The sequence below is a fragment of the Lagenorhynchus albirostris genome, chromosome 2, assembly GCF_949774975.1.
Source record: "Lagenorhynchus albirostris chromosome 2, mLagAlb1.1, whole genome shotgun sequence".
In the NCBI taxonomy this organism is placed as follows: domain Eukaryota; kingdom Metazoa; phylum Chordata; class Mammalia; order Artiodactyla; family Delphinidae; genus Lagenorhynchus; species Lagenorhynchus albirostris.
In genome coordinates this window covers 75,631,749-75,645,802 of record NC_083096.1, presented here as the reverse complement: position 1 = coordinate 75,645,802, position 14,054 = coordinate 75,631,749, and the positions used below count along the sequence as shown (strand labels likewise).

At 49.8% G+C, this 14,054-nt stretch overlaps 1 protein-coding gene across 1 annotated transcript; it reads right to left on the bottom strand.

Moving 5' to 3' along the window:
* Positions 1-614: 614 nt before the first annotated feature.
* LOC132515457 (peptidoglycan recognition protein 3-like) lies at positions 615-7,910 on the bottom strand. The gene is given in 7 exon segments (XM_060141872.1): positions 615-817; positions 2,310-2,462; positions 3,402-3,520; positions 5,502-5,615; positions 5,617-5,698; positions 6,579-6,686; positions 7,862-7,910. Coding segments are annotated over 7 exon segments (828 nt in total).
* Between the last annotated feature and the right edge of the window lie 6,144 nt (positions 7,911-14,054).

The window sequence follows — 14,054 nt, the reverse complement described above, 5'->3', positions numbered from 1 at the left end:
GCAAAAGAGGTCCAGAAAGTAAAGATTCCTGTGTCTATAAATGGAGTTAACAATACCAGAGGTATTGCAGGATTTTAACATCAGAGACAGCAAGTTTGGGGTTGGGCCAGATGGGGGTAGTGGTAAACAGGGTCTGTGTCTCTGGCTGGTTGGAAGAGATTGCATTAAAAAGGCACAGTCCTTCAATGGCCTCCCACAATGGTCTCACACTCTTGCTTTATCACTGTTGTTTTAAGTCTTCTTTTCAGAGTCTTCCCAACCACTCGTGGAGAACACACCCACAGGAGATAACCAACCCTGCTATGCTCTGAAGGTTGCTCAGTCCAGGGATTTCCCTGGCAGTCCAGTGGTTAAGATTCCACGTTTCTACTACAGGAGATGTGGGTTCAATCCCTGGTCAGGGAACTAAGATCCCACATGCCATGTGGCGTGGCCAAAAATAAAAAAATTAAAAATGAAGGATGCTCAGTCCAGAAACTTGCACAAATAAAAATATGATGTCTTATGTAAAGCACCTGGCACAAAGGAAGAGCTCGGTAAATATTGGCTCCCTCCCCGAGGCTTCCTTCCTACAGCCCTGAAGAAAAGGAGGGTCAAGTTTCCACCAATCCCACTTACTGATATCCGATGTCACAGAAGTTCTGTGTGTCCATGTGATAGGACTGTATATCTCAGACACAGATCCGGCAGTCCATGGATATGTTGCAGGTCGCCCCAACGGTGTGGATGATGATGACATATTTGGCCGGAAGGTTCATTGTAGGGCAGTGTGTCTGCCTGGCTTTCCAAGCTGACCTTGTCATGATATTGGGGCAAGCTGTGGTGAGGGGAAAAACCAAGGCGATGGGAATTCACCTGGGCCCACATGTGGACAATCTCACAACTGCAGGCTGGTTACTCCTCAATTTCCCTAACCTCTGACACCCACTGGCACATCCTAACATGTGGGATTCTGTGAGATTCTGGGAAGGTCCTGATAGCAATTGTCTGGGCCAGGTGGCTGGAGCAAGGGGCAGAGGCAAATTCAGCAGGTTCTGATAACAACTATGGAAACCAGCATGTGAACAGAAGAGAAAGGACTGTTGGTCATACAGAGGCATCGCCATTTTATTCAAAAAATAAAGTATACCTACATGCTTGAATATGCATTGCAACTAAATGCAGGTGTGTGTACTTATGTAACAGGGCCCATATGCAGAAATCAGCTGACTCTCTGAACTTATCACACACATATGGAAATAATTTGAAATCTCTAAAGAACTCTACAAATGTCAGAGTTATCATTATTGAAGATAGCACCTGTCTGAAAGCAAGAGAAACATCATTTAGAGATTTACAACTAAGAAAGCTTAATAAAAAGTATCCTTGAGGGCTTCCCTGGTGGCACAGTGGTTGAGAGTCCTCCTGCCGATGCAGGGGATACGGGTTCGTGCCCTGGTCTGGGAGGATCCCATATGCCGCGGAGCAGCTGGGCCCGTGAGCCATGGCCGCTGAGCCTGCGCGTCCGGAGCCTGTGCTCCGCAACGGGAGAGGCCACAACAGTGAGAGGCCCGCGTACCGCAAAAAAAAAAGTATCCTTGAGTCCAAGAAAAGGTCCACTCTAGCAGAGAGTGTTAAACTTCTGAAAGTGCTTATAATTGTACTGGTTTTAGGTTGCTGCTTGTTCATTCCAAAATAGTGCATAATTTTCATTACCCCACTTCTTGGAATATTCATACTCATGTCAGTGTAATCTGTGAATTCAAGTTTTTCTCAGTGCTGTGGTCATATTGAAATTTGGCTTGTTTTTGCATTTAGAAATGTGTCTGTGTATGTGTGTACATGTGTGTGTGACAGAGATTGTGTATGTCTATGTGTATTCATGTAATATACACAAATATGTATATATGTTTACCCCACCCCATTTTCATGCTCTATTCTTCTCCATAGTCCTCATGCCATTTGACATCATACATATTTGACTTTTTGACGTCTTCATCTTCTATCTTTCTCCACTGAAATGTGCAGTTGTCTCTGTTTTGTTCACTGCTGCATCCTCAGTACCTGGAAGAGTGGCTGGTATTCCATAAATATTTGCTAATTGAGTGAAAATGTGTGTACATATATATTTATGTCAAGTATGGTTCCATGGCCATATGGTTCTAGTGGAAAGGAGAGGAGGCCAGCAAGGGGCCCTCTCAGAATTTTCCGGATCTCAGCATGAGATGTTCTTGGTCCAAGAAACCAATGAACACCAGTAAGAAAAAGCATTCCCTGCTGTAGTTGGGTGGTAACTGGGAGGAGGGTGAGGCAGGACTGAGGAGCTTTACCTTTCCTGGGCATCAGTGGCTGTTGAGGGACCAAGCAGCTCTCTTCTTTCAAGAGAAGTGGCTGAATATACCTGAGTGACATGTGACCCTTCTTTATGGCATAGAAGATCAGATCCTCTGCGGCTGATAAGGCAGCAGGGCTGGGCCTGCTGCCTGAAAGAGGATGACATGGAGCACAGAACTGTCAGCAAGAAGCTCCAACATGGTCTAGACCTGGAGGGAAGACAAGATGACCACCTGAGCCTGAATAATTCATGGGTGGGAAGAGCAGAAACTGGCCCAGTAGCCAGCACAGAGGAGCTGAAAGGCAAGGAAGTACTTGCACACAGCTCTTAGAAACTAAGTTGGTGACCTCTTGCAAGTGCCAAACTAAACTTTATCCTCTCCATCTCTAGGTGGAATCACTGGGAGACAGTGAAAGCTGCATACAGAGGGAGGCCCACCTGACCAAGTCAGGAATGCCCCAGCATGGTGAAAAGGGTGACAGTATTTACCTAGTAGCCTCTACAATCAGACACGTGGCCAAGTGCTCTTTACATCCATTAACTCATGTAATCCTCACAGAAAACCTCTGAGATAAATGCTATTACTAGCCCCAGTTGGCAGATAAGGGTCCTGGCAAGTGCCGGCTATTTATCTATTGGCTCTTAATTCCATTCCTGCTCTGTGCTCTCCTTTGTTCTGCAGGGGGCTGGAAACCTGCAAACTACATTTCCCAGACTTGCTTGCTGGCCACTGCTTGGGTTCTACCAATGGGAGATGCTGGAGGAAGAGAGAAGCCATGTTTTCCTGCCTCTGAAGCCCCAGCCTCAGGGTCAACTTCAGACTCCAGAAGTGACGGCAATAACTGTGAACTCAAGCAGTGTCAGTGGTGGCTTCAGCAGTCTCACAGGGGTGCAGACCAGAGAGGAGAACGAGAACCAAAAAATGCATGTCATAGAATCCAAAGGAGAAAAGAACTTCAAGAGAGGGGCCATCATCAAAGAGGACAATATGATGGAGGCTGAAAAGACAAGAGTGTTGAGACAACGGAGCAGAGGAAGAGAGTGTAGACAACTCCCTGGCAGAGGGACAGAGGGGAATGACCATTACCTAGCTTATTGCCAAAGAAAGCGAGGCCCAAGGAGACGCTGTTGTAGCCCTGGGCGTGCATGCCTTGGATGTTCCAGCCGACACCTTTGTACACCCTGCCATTGTCCCCAACTAGGAAGCTGCCAGGCAAGGAAACATGATTTAATGGCAAATTCCTGTAACAGGAAACTTCACACCCATCCTCAGAAGGGAAAAGGGTTCTAGAGGCTCAAAAATACTATGCTTCAATGACATGACGGTGGGAGGGAGGGTGATAACGCATTTTAGACTTCCAAGAGATGTGAGAATATATTTTAAATTTTGTTTTGACTTAGTTTACATGTGTTTCCCAGAAACTCATTTTAAAATACTCATTTGGTTCAAAGTGGAATTCACATGTGTGACTCTCAAGAACCTGAGAACATTAGTTCGACATTTTTCAAGGGCATGAGAATTCATTCGTCATGTTTTTAAATTATAGGACCAAGCACTTGAACGTTGAAAACAATCAACCTGAATTCAGGGATTCCTTTATGTTCACTTTTTCTTCAGTTTCTCCTTAGGAATTCCTAAGCTCTTCTTTATCACAGAAATTTGTTTAGGATGTTCCTTTTCTCAGTTTATATTTTGAAGCCAATGTATCTATTTTGTTGTTGTTGTTTTACCTCCTCCTTTCTTTCTTCCTCATTATAAATTTCTCATCCTCCACTTTCCAGTTACAGTCTTCAAAACTGATGTTTTCACAACTCTTGCCATATTCAGCTCTTAATAGGTCATGAATTTCCACAGCAAGCTGAGCACAGAAAGAACACTTCCCTGAAGTCACCAGAGACCCAGAATGGAGTAGGGCTGACCTCCCACCCTGTGCTGACATTGGTCTGAGGACCAGGTTGGGGCCTCAGGGTGTCCGCCATGTCCCTGGCTTTGCTGGAGTACTTTCAACAGGCTGCTCTGTCCCTGCAGCCTTTGGTCAGTTCAATGTGAAAATAGCCCCTATGGCTACAGCAGCTGCAAGGTACAAACTGGAGACTCTTACACTGTCACTGCAAAAACCTGACTTCGAGATGCAGTGGCTGAAGTAGACAACACAGCAGTGACAATGGGGGGGGGCGGTGGGGGCACTAGTGGTAGGGACAGCAGCTGAGCTGTAGTGAACACAGCATCCATAGAGGGTAGACGGGAAGACCCCCCACCCTGGCCCTCAGGAGCTCTGGTGGCTAAAACAGGGGCCTCAAGCTGCTTTTACTTATTTGCAGCTAAAAATAAATCAAGAAGAAAATGTGGGTTATCCTTTCCAAAGTGGATAATTCAGAAAGCACTTATGTTTGTCTTTAGAATTCAGTGGGGAGAGCACCATTCCCTCTCTCTCTGTCTTCTTCTACAAATACATATATATTCTGATTCTTGAGGGGAAAAGAGGAGGTTGTGGGCCTCCACTCCACAGATAATCCTCAGACGGGGTACTCAATACACAACGGAAGCATCTCCTTGCCTCACACATTTGCTTTTAACACGGGGCCCTCCTCCTTGCATCCCCAGTGGGATATCTCCTATGGGATCCCAGTCGCACTAGGAGGTGGCCCTTCAGGGTACCTGGTACATCTCGGGGTAAAAGCCCTGTCTGTGTGCAGAAGTGGAACAAGGCAGGACTAGGAGGCGGTCTGGGAATAGTTCTGGGTCCATGCTCCCTCGCTGAGTGACTTTGAGCAAATTCTCTAACTTCTCCAGACCGCAGCATCCTCACCTGTGACACAGGGGTGGTAATATTTCTCCTGCCCATTCCTCAGAGTGACTGGGAGAGCCTACTTGAGTAATACTTGCAAAGACCTTTGTAAACTGAAATATTCTTCGAGCTCCAAGGGGGCGAGTGTACTTATTACAAGACCTCTCTTGCTTCTTTCCGGGAGCTCCCAGAGGCTAAGACCACAACGACATACATGGCTCAGAGCTGTCTTCCTCATGACCCCTGGGGGATTTTGGATTTTGTTTGTTTAGCATTTTTTAATTCATTAGAAAAGCAACATGAATGGGAAATTAAGAAAAACAGAGAAGGGGGAGCAGGAGGCCCCCCCCAAAGGGATAACTCGAATGTGGGCTCCGGGGACCCCACCAGCCTCTTACATGTAGGCCACATTGCACCAGCCTGTGTTGTAGACTGAACGGAACTGCAGGCCCCGCAGCTTCCAGCTGCACACATTCTGCTCCTGGCACTCTACCTCCGTAAGCTGGTCCATGATAGGCCACAGGCAGGGTCAGCTGGGCCCTGCGGGTCAGGAATCTCAACCCCCACTCCTTGCGGGAGACAACGGTGGATGCACCTGGTGGGGGGTTCCGGGGGGAACCACAGGCTGGCATGCTAAGGTCCTGCCCGTGTCCGCCGCAGGCTGTCCAGGCCACCCTGGGTCCTCTGTGATGGGAGAGGCTCCAGGAGGAGGCCTGCATCAGCACAGCCACCCCTTCCCATCTCCATATCCTGTTTAGGGTAAAATGAATCCCCATGCAGACTCCACACTCAGGCTGGGAAGTCAAGTGGCCTTGTTCTCCAAACACTTCCTCCTTGTACTTCCCTGGAGGACTCTGCCCATCCTTACCTCTTCTCTGCCTGCAGAAAGCAGTCCCAGCAGCACCCCCCGCCCAACCCCGAGGTTCTGAGCCTACTTTTCATGAAGCACGTCAGCATGGATGCCTCGGGATGCGTGGTGCCCACTAGCATTTGCCCCAGTGTCTGACTTGCCTTTCATCGGCTGTCCCCTCAGAACATGACTCTCTGAGGAAAGCTCTGCCACTCTCCTCAAACCACTCTCCTCACTCTCCCTGGCAAAGCCAACAGGAAGCCCCATGAACACTGAGTACGGTCTCCCTCCTTCAGATGAAAATACACTGTGGGCAGGGCCGTGAGAGCCCCACAGAGGACCCAGGACCTCCCCAGCTCTCCCTCACTATCCTTACTTGGGGGCTCCCAGGAGCTCTCTGAGGGATGCAGTGTTTCCACCCTGAGAGCTGGGGACTGGGACCCTTGTCTTTTCTCCCTGGGTTTCGTCTCTTTCCTAGAACCCAGCTTTGCCTAAGGACTCAGGACAATCCAGGGGAATAGTTGGGGTTCCACCCCACCCCACCCACCCAGCCCAGCCATAGTGACGTCCTGAGAAATACTTCTGGCCCCCTAAGAAGCCCAAGGCCACCCCCAAACGGCCTCACCACTGCGACCCTTGAGAATGAGCTGTGAGATGCCAACAAACAGGTCCAGAAGCTTCTCTGACAGCCCTCTGGCTTGGGTTTCATTCCAAGACAACTGTGGGGAATCCCCTGGGAAGGAACACTGCACTTGGTGCTGGTCCTCGGAGAACACACCTGGACCAGCTCTTAGGCAGAGGCTCCACATCCCCCCTGGCCCCCCCAGCCAACAGCCTCTGGGCCTCCCCAAGTCACCTGACTTCCTCTAGGAAACAAAGAAGAGGAAAACCACGGATGCATCTGGCCTCACTCCACCTCTGCTTCTCGCATCTGCCCCAATGAGACCTTCACTCTCCCCATCCTCCCCAAGCCTCCCTCCATTTCAGACTCAGTGCAGTCTCTCCTGCCTCCTCATCTGAGCAGCTCTGCCTTTCCCAGTTCACTGGTATACAAATTAATAGATCAGAGTGTCATGTACCAAGATGGCCATCATCACGTTAACACGTATTCATATATGAAGCACCTAGTGATCCAGACAAGGTTCTTGAAACACAGAAATTTACAGATCGTTGTGACTGCCCTCACAAACTAGATTTTTTTAGATAGGATTAATGGAGGATTAATCATCACAAACATGCCGCATCCCCCTCTGCCTATTCGGTACCAGAGGTCATGGGGGCAATAGCCACTAGAACCAGCAATGTCACCCACATCACCTCTCACAGGCTGGCTCTGTAATGTACAAAGCATTTTCAAGGGCACTATCAGCTTTGTGGCTTAAAACAACTTTGTGAGATAAGCAAAGCAAATCAACTACTTCCTCTATACAGATGAGAAACTGAGATTCAGAGAGGTTATTTGTCTAAGACGATATGGGTTTTAAGCTGTGGACTTGCATTCCAACCCAGGCTGTCTGACCCCAGAGCTGTGTTGACAGCCACTAGACTCTGCAGCCACCCCAAAACTGTCGGATGACCTTGGGCTAGTCACTGCCACAATGTGGCTTGTTTCTCTGTCTTTAGGATGAGGTTGCTAAGGGTCTCCACCATGGTTCTGAGATTCTGTCCTGTGAAATCATCAGGAACAAGTACTTGACCATGACACTGAAGCCAAGGTGTGCTGGACAGGCTGGAGAGGTTGCTAATGATGGGAGCCCATCTCAGCAGGGCGTGGGGGCACCTGAGCCAGGCTCTGAAGGGGAACATAGCTGGTGGGGAGGAGTGAGGACCCTGGAGAGGATGATTTCCAAATGAAACCAGGCTGGGGCTGATGCCAAAAGCACTTGTGACCCAGAGAAAGAAACTCACCCCAGGCCCCGAGATCCAGAGCAGAGATGAGAAGAAACCACAGCAGCATCCTCCTGTGGAAGTAGGTCACCAACAGGGAGAGTATAGACCACGGCCCTGGGAGAGACACCAACAGTTAGTCCGACCGTCCTCACCCTTCAAAGAGGGCTCCCACCCCATTACATGGCCCCCGTCTGCCTCCCCGCCAAACCTGTGCACCTCCTGGGGCCAGCACCTGGAGGCTTCTCAGGGTCCCCAGCACAGGGTTGACCCTCGGCAGGTGCTCAGTAAAGGTGAGGGTGCTAACACCTCTGTCCAGCCACCACCCTCACCAGCCTCCTATTACCCTGAGAGCTCTTGGTCCCTCCTAGGAGCCCAGTGCCTCATCTAAGGCCTTCCAGCATAGATAATAACAATTTCTGAAATCCCTGAGTAGCTATTATGAATAAACTATGTGTAGATGTTTTCACATCTAGTGCTGCAATTTTATATTTAATCCTTATAAAATTCCCATAAGATATTTGTAACCCCATTTTTATAGGTGAGAACACTGAGGCTCAGAGGAGCAAACTACAATAGGGGGAGGGGTGGGCTTCATCCCCAGCGCTATCTGAGTCAGACGTGTGTTAAGTCATCCAGTTCGGTCCTCCATCCTGCAAAGATCCCTGACAGATGCTCAGCTAACTTCTTCTTGAGTGAGAATAGTAATAAATAATAGCAGCTACCATTTACTGTCACATCCTATTTTCCAAGTATTTGCTGAGGACTTCATAGTTATTCCATTAAGTATCTTCACAATGACCTATGAGACCTGAACTTATCATCAGGAAACTGGAGTTCAGAGAGTTTAAGTCACTTGCCCAAAGTTACCCAATTAGAAGGGGCAGATCTGTCTGACTCCAGAGACTCTGCCTGGAACTTCTCCACGATGAGCTTGAGTTTCTGATGGTGGACATTCTCAACAAGGATCCAAGAGGTTAAACTCTGGGATTATTGTGGTCCTTTCCAGCTGCAGGAATATTTTCTGCTGTGTCAGGCAGAAATGAGTAGTTTACTTGGGCTCAATCCAAATGAATTATCAATTCCGTGAGATGTCAACCAAAACATCAACTTTTCTCCCAATTATCCTACTGAGAAACTATAGAGAGAGATTTGAGATAAAATGGGGCAGATCACTGACCTCCAGAGATTTTATATTACAATCAATAGTTCCCAGATGGAAAATGTGTAGAACCCCAGTTTAAGATGAGCATATAGGAGCTTCCTGGATCAGGACAAGAAATCTCTTGGCCGTTAGCACCCAGGAATCCAGTCATTCGAGAAAACTGTGTCCTGATGACAAACCAGCCAGCCACAGAGGAGGGCAGGCACCTGATGAACATGTGGGAAAGTGTTGAGCCTCTCTCATTGGCCAAATGAGAGGCAAGGATTAACTTGCCCAAATTGGAAGCCCTGTCGGCTGGCCTCCCAGGAAAGAAGCTGGCCTCTTGCAAAGCTACCTAGAAACCAGCAATCAGTTCTGGTCAATAGGAGGTTTATACCCTGGTCGCTTGGCCATGGTGCTTCCCCAACCATGAATGATAACGAGGCGAGTGCAGTCCCAAGCTTGTCACATCATAAGCTGAAATTGCAAGGCTTGAGCCCAACCCCTCATTTTACTAGGGCAGGGACTGGTGGGGTCTCCCACCCCCACCTCCAACTGCATACACCGAGCTGGCAGGACAGGCTGCAGCCACAGTTCGGCCACCGTGGCTCACATTGCTATGCATCCTCTGTACTTAAAATGAAGATGAAATATTAGGACAGGAGCCAAGTGAGACATAATACATAGGGATTCCAGGTTAGACAGAAAGGGAAGAAATTGGGTAGAGGTAACCCCAGGACCCAGAGTCTTGGCAAGAAACATCCAGGTGTGGTAGAACCAAACCCATTTAGAACAATTTAGGATAGAGAAAGTTTTCTTACTTGGAGGAAGAATTCAAGAGTGGAGATCAGGGAAGCTTTCTCCACTACGTTAACTTTTTAACCTGATAGAGTCCAGTCCCTCCAATAGGTGAGGGCTTCTCAAGAAGACACACACACACACACACACACTCCCACACACACTCAGAAATACCTGTGGGTCCCTCGCTGTCCCAGCCCCACAGGTCAGGCTGCAGCTGGCTCACCCCTCATTGGCTGGCAGTGCCTTCCTTTCAGGCTTGGCCTCTGGCCCTGCCCTCCTTCTCCAGCTGCTGCCTCCTCGGCCTTCTCTCTCTCTAGCACTAGAGGGCACTCCCTCCCCGGGAATGGAGACTGGGCCCTGGCTTTCCAGAGAGAAGAGGAAGGCCCGGATCCCTAACCAAATGGGGAGAAGAGGAGGAGGGCAGAGCTCTGAGACTCTGAGGAGCTCTGTCCACCAACCACAGAATCGAGAGGGACTCGGTGAGACCAGACAGGTGCTGACAGCAGGGGACCCGCCCTGTGAAGAAGCCCCGGTACTTCCTCCCCAGGAAAGGGCATGGCTGCCCAAGGCTCCCTGAGCTCCTTCCTCATCCCCAGTCCCCAGGAAACCCGGCAAAGCCAGGGGTTGTGCCTGTGGGACCTGAGGGTCACCTCTGGGAACGTCCTGCCCGTGGGGACAGATCTGCTCCAGGAGTTTGAAGGCTGTGGATGGAGGTCGTTCACCAACAGCCCCCCACCCCACTCCTTTCCACTGGCCTCACCAGCAGGGGCAGGATGGGAGCAGAGAAGTAGAAAAGTACATCCCAGGAGGCCACACACACTGTGTCCTCATCACTAGAACTTACTCCCACCCTGTGGCCAGGGGGCCCATTCACTCACCACCCCTACCTCAGCAGCAAACTGTCACCCACCCAGGAAGCCCCCCACAAACCGAGACTCTCCAGCCCCTCACCCACTCTCCACTCATCCCCTGACGTGCTCCACAGTCTGCAGCTCTGGTCTCCAGAGCCCTTGAATCTTCACAGAGGAAACTCCACATGACCCTTTGCACAAGTACAATAGGACATTGTGCCTCCACAGGGACCTGGAGGGGCTCCCACCTCCCAGTGGGTGGGGTAGCCTCCTGAGACCCTAAACGGACCCTTCTGAGGGAACACCCCCAAATCTGCACGGGTTGCCCTTAGTGGAGCTGCAGAGTCACCCTGAGGCCGGGGATCCACAGAAAACCTCCCTCAAAGGGCTGCACTGGTTCCACCTGCTGTTCTCACCTGTTGACCCACCCAGGCCCAGGGCTGAGTCTCCCCCAAGGAGAAGACTCCACTTCCCACCACCCCTCCTTCCAACCTCTGGCCTTGGTTGGCAGTGAGGGGGGCTGGGTGGGGTCTGGGCACCTATGGATCAAGCCAGGAATAGCCTGCCAGGGTCGGGACCTCCACGGTTCAGCCCTGGTCTCAACCCAGGCCTGGGTTAGCCTGGGACCTTGGAGCCTGCCATGACCTTCTGACATGAGGGAACCCACCGCCAACACAGGATCCCCAAGTATGGACTCCCTTCTATTTCAAAGCCCAGTCCAGCTGCTCACTCCTGCCAACCGCTCACCCTATTCTCCCCCCACCCATTCACTTTCATCCTAATCAGCACTATATGGTCACAGTCAACATCTCCACAGAAAGTCACAGGACAACAAACAGACCGGTGGGTTTTTCACGCTCACTCGTTTCTTCATTTATTCGTGCACTCCTGCATTTATTAGTTCAACATATTGCTCTGTCCTGGGACCACGGCGGTGAGTCAGGCCACATCCCTGGCTCGGGGATCCTCAGCAGAGTGCAGGAGAAAGACCTGAAAGTCAAGAACTTCGGGCAGAGCAGAGGTCATGGCCTTCAGCACACGCCATGCTTCATTGTTAATGTTCTCATTTTCCTTTAAAATTAGTTCACGAAGGAGATTGTTAAAGATGGCGGAAGAGTAAGACGCGGAGATCACCTTGCTCCCCACAGATACATCAGAAATACATCTACACGTGGAACAACTCCTACAGAACACCCACTGAACGCTGGCAGAAGACCTCAGACCTCCCAAAAGGCAAGAAACTCCCCACGTACCTGAGTAGGGCAAAAGAAAAAAGAAAAAACAGAGACAAAAGAATAGGGACGGGACCTGCACCAGTGGGAGGGGGCTGTGAAGGAGGAAAGGTTTCCACACACTAGAAGCCCCTTTGCGGGCAGAGACTGCGGGTGGCGGAGGGGGGAAGCTTCAGAGCCAAGGAGGAGAGCGGAGCCACTGGAGTGCGGAGGGCAAAGCGGAGAGATTCCGGCACAGAGGATCGGTGCCGACCAGCACTCACCAGCCCGAGAGGCTGGTCTGCTCACCTGCTGGGGCGGATGGGGGCTGGGAGCTGAGGCTCGGGCTTCAGAGGTCTGATCCCAGGGAGAGGACTGGGATTGGCGGCGTGAACACAGCCTGGAGGGGTTAGTGCACCACGGCTAGCCGGGAGGGAGTCCGGGGAAAAGTCTGTACCTGCCAAAGAGGCAGGAGACTTTTTCTTCCCTCTTTGTTTCCTGGTGCACGAGTAGAGGGGATTAAGAGCGCTGCTTAAAGGAGCTCCAGAGACGGGCGCGAGCCGCGGCTAAAAGCACGGACCCCAGAGACGGGCATGAGACGCTAAGGCTGCTGCTGCCGCCACCAAGAATCCTGTGTGCGGGCACAGGTCACTATCCACACCTCCCCTCCCGGGAGTCTGTGCAGCCCGCCACTGCCAGGGTACCGGGATCCAGGGACAACTTCCGCAGGAGAACGCACGGCGCCTCAGGCTGGTGCAATGTCACGATGGCCTCTGACGCCGCAGGCTTCACCGCATCCGTACCCGTCCCTCCCCCCGGCCTGAGTGAGCCAGAGCCCCCGAATCACCTGCTCCTTTAACCCCGTCCTGTCTGAGCGAAGAACAGACGCCCTCCGGCGACCTACATGCAGAGGCGGGGACAAATCCAAAGCTGAGCCCCGGAAGCTGTGCAAACAAAGAAGAGAAAGAGAAATTTCTCCCAGCAGCCTCAGGAGCAGCGGATTAAATCTCCACAATCAACTTGATGTACCCTGCACCTGTGGAATACTTAAATAAACAAGGAATCATCCCAAATTGAGGAGGTAGACTTTGAGAGCAAGATTTATTATTTTTTCCCCTTTTCCTTTTGTGAGTGTGTATGTGTATGCTTCTGTGAGAGATTTTGTCTGGATAGCTTTGCTTTCACCATTTCTCCTACGGTTCTGTCTGTCTGTTTTGTTTACTTGTTTGTTTTACATTTAAAAATTTTTTTTCTTAATTATTTTTTAATAACTTTATTTTATTTTATCTTTATTTTATTTTATCCTCTTTCTTTCTTTCTTTCTACTTTTTCTCCCTTTTATTCTGAGCTGTGTGGATGAAAGGCTCTTGGTGTTGCAGCTAAGAGTCAGTGCTATGCCTCTGAGGTGGGAGAGCCAACTTCAGGACACGGGTCCACAAGAGACCTCCCACCTCCATGAAATATCAAATGGCGAAAATCTCCCAGAGATCTCCATCTCAACACCAGCACCCAACTTCACTCAACGACCAGCAAGCTACAGTGCTACCCACCCTATGCCAAACAACTAGCAAGACAAGAACACAACCCCACCCATTAGCAGAGAGGCTGCCTAAAATCATAATGAGGCCACAGACAACCCTAAAAAACACCACCAGACGTGGACCTGCCCACCAGAAAGACAAGATTCAGCCTCATACAGCAGAACACAGGCACTAGTCCCCTCCACCAGGAAGCCTATGCAACCCACTGAACCAAATTTAGCCACTGGGGACAGACACCAAAAACAATGGGAACTACGAACCTGCAGCCTGCAAAAAGGAGACCCCAAACACAGTAAGATAAGAAAAATGAGAAGACAGAAAAACACACAGCAGATGAAGGAGCAAGATAAAAACCCACCAGAACTAACAAATGAAGAGGAAATAGGCAGTCTACCTGAAAAAGAATTCAGAATAATGATAGTAAAGATGATCCAAAATCTTGGAAATAGAATGGAGAAAATGCAAGAAACATTTAACAAGGACCAAGAAGAACTAAAGATGAAACAAGCAACGATGAACAACACAATAAATGAAATTAAAAATACTCTGGAAGGGATCAATAGCAGAATAACTGAGGCAGAAGAACGGATAAGTGACCTGGAAGATAAAATAGTGGAAATAACTATTGCAGAGAAGAATAAAGAAAAAAGAAAGAAAAGAACTGAG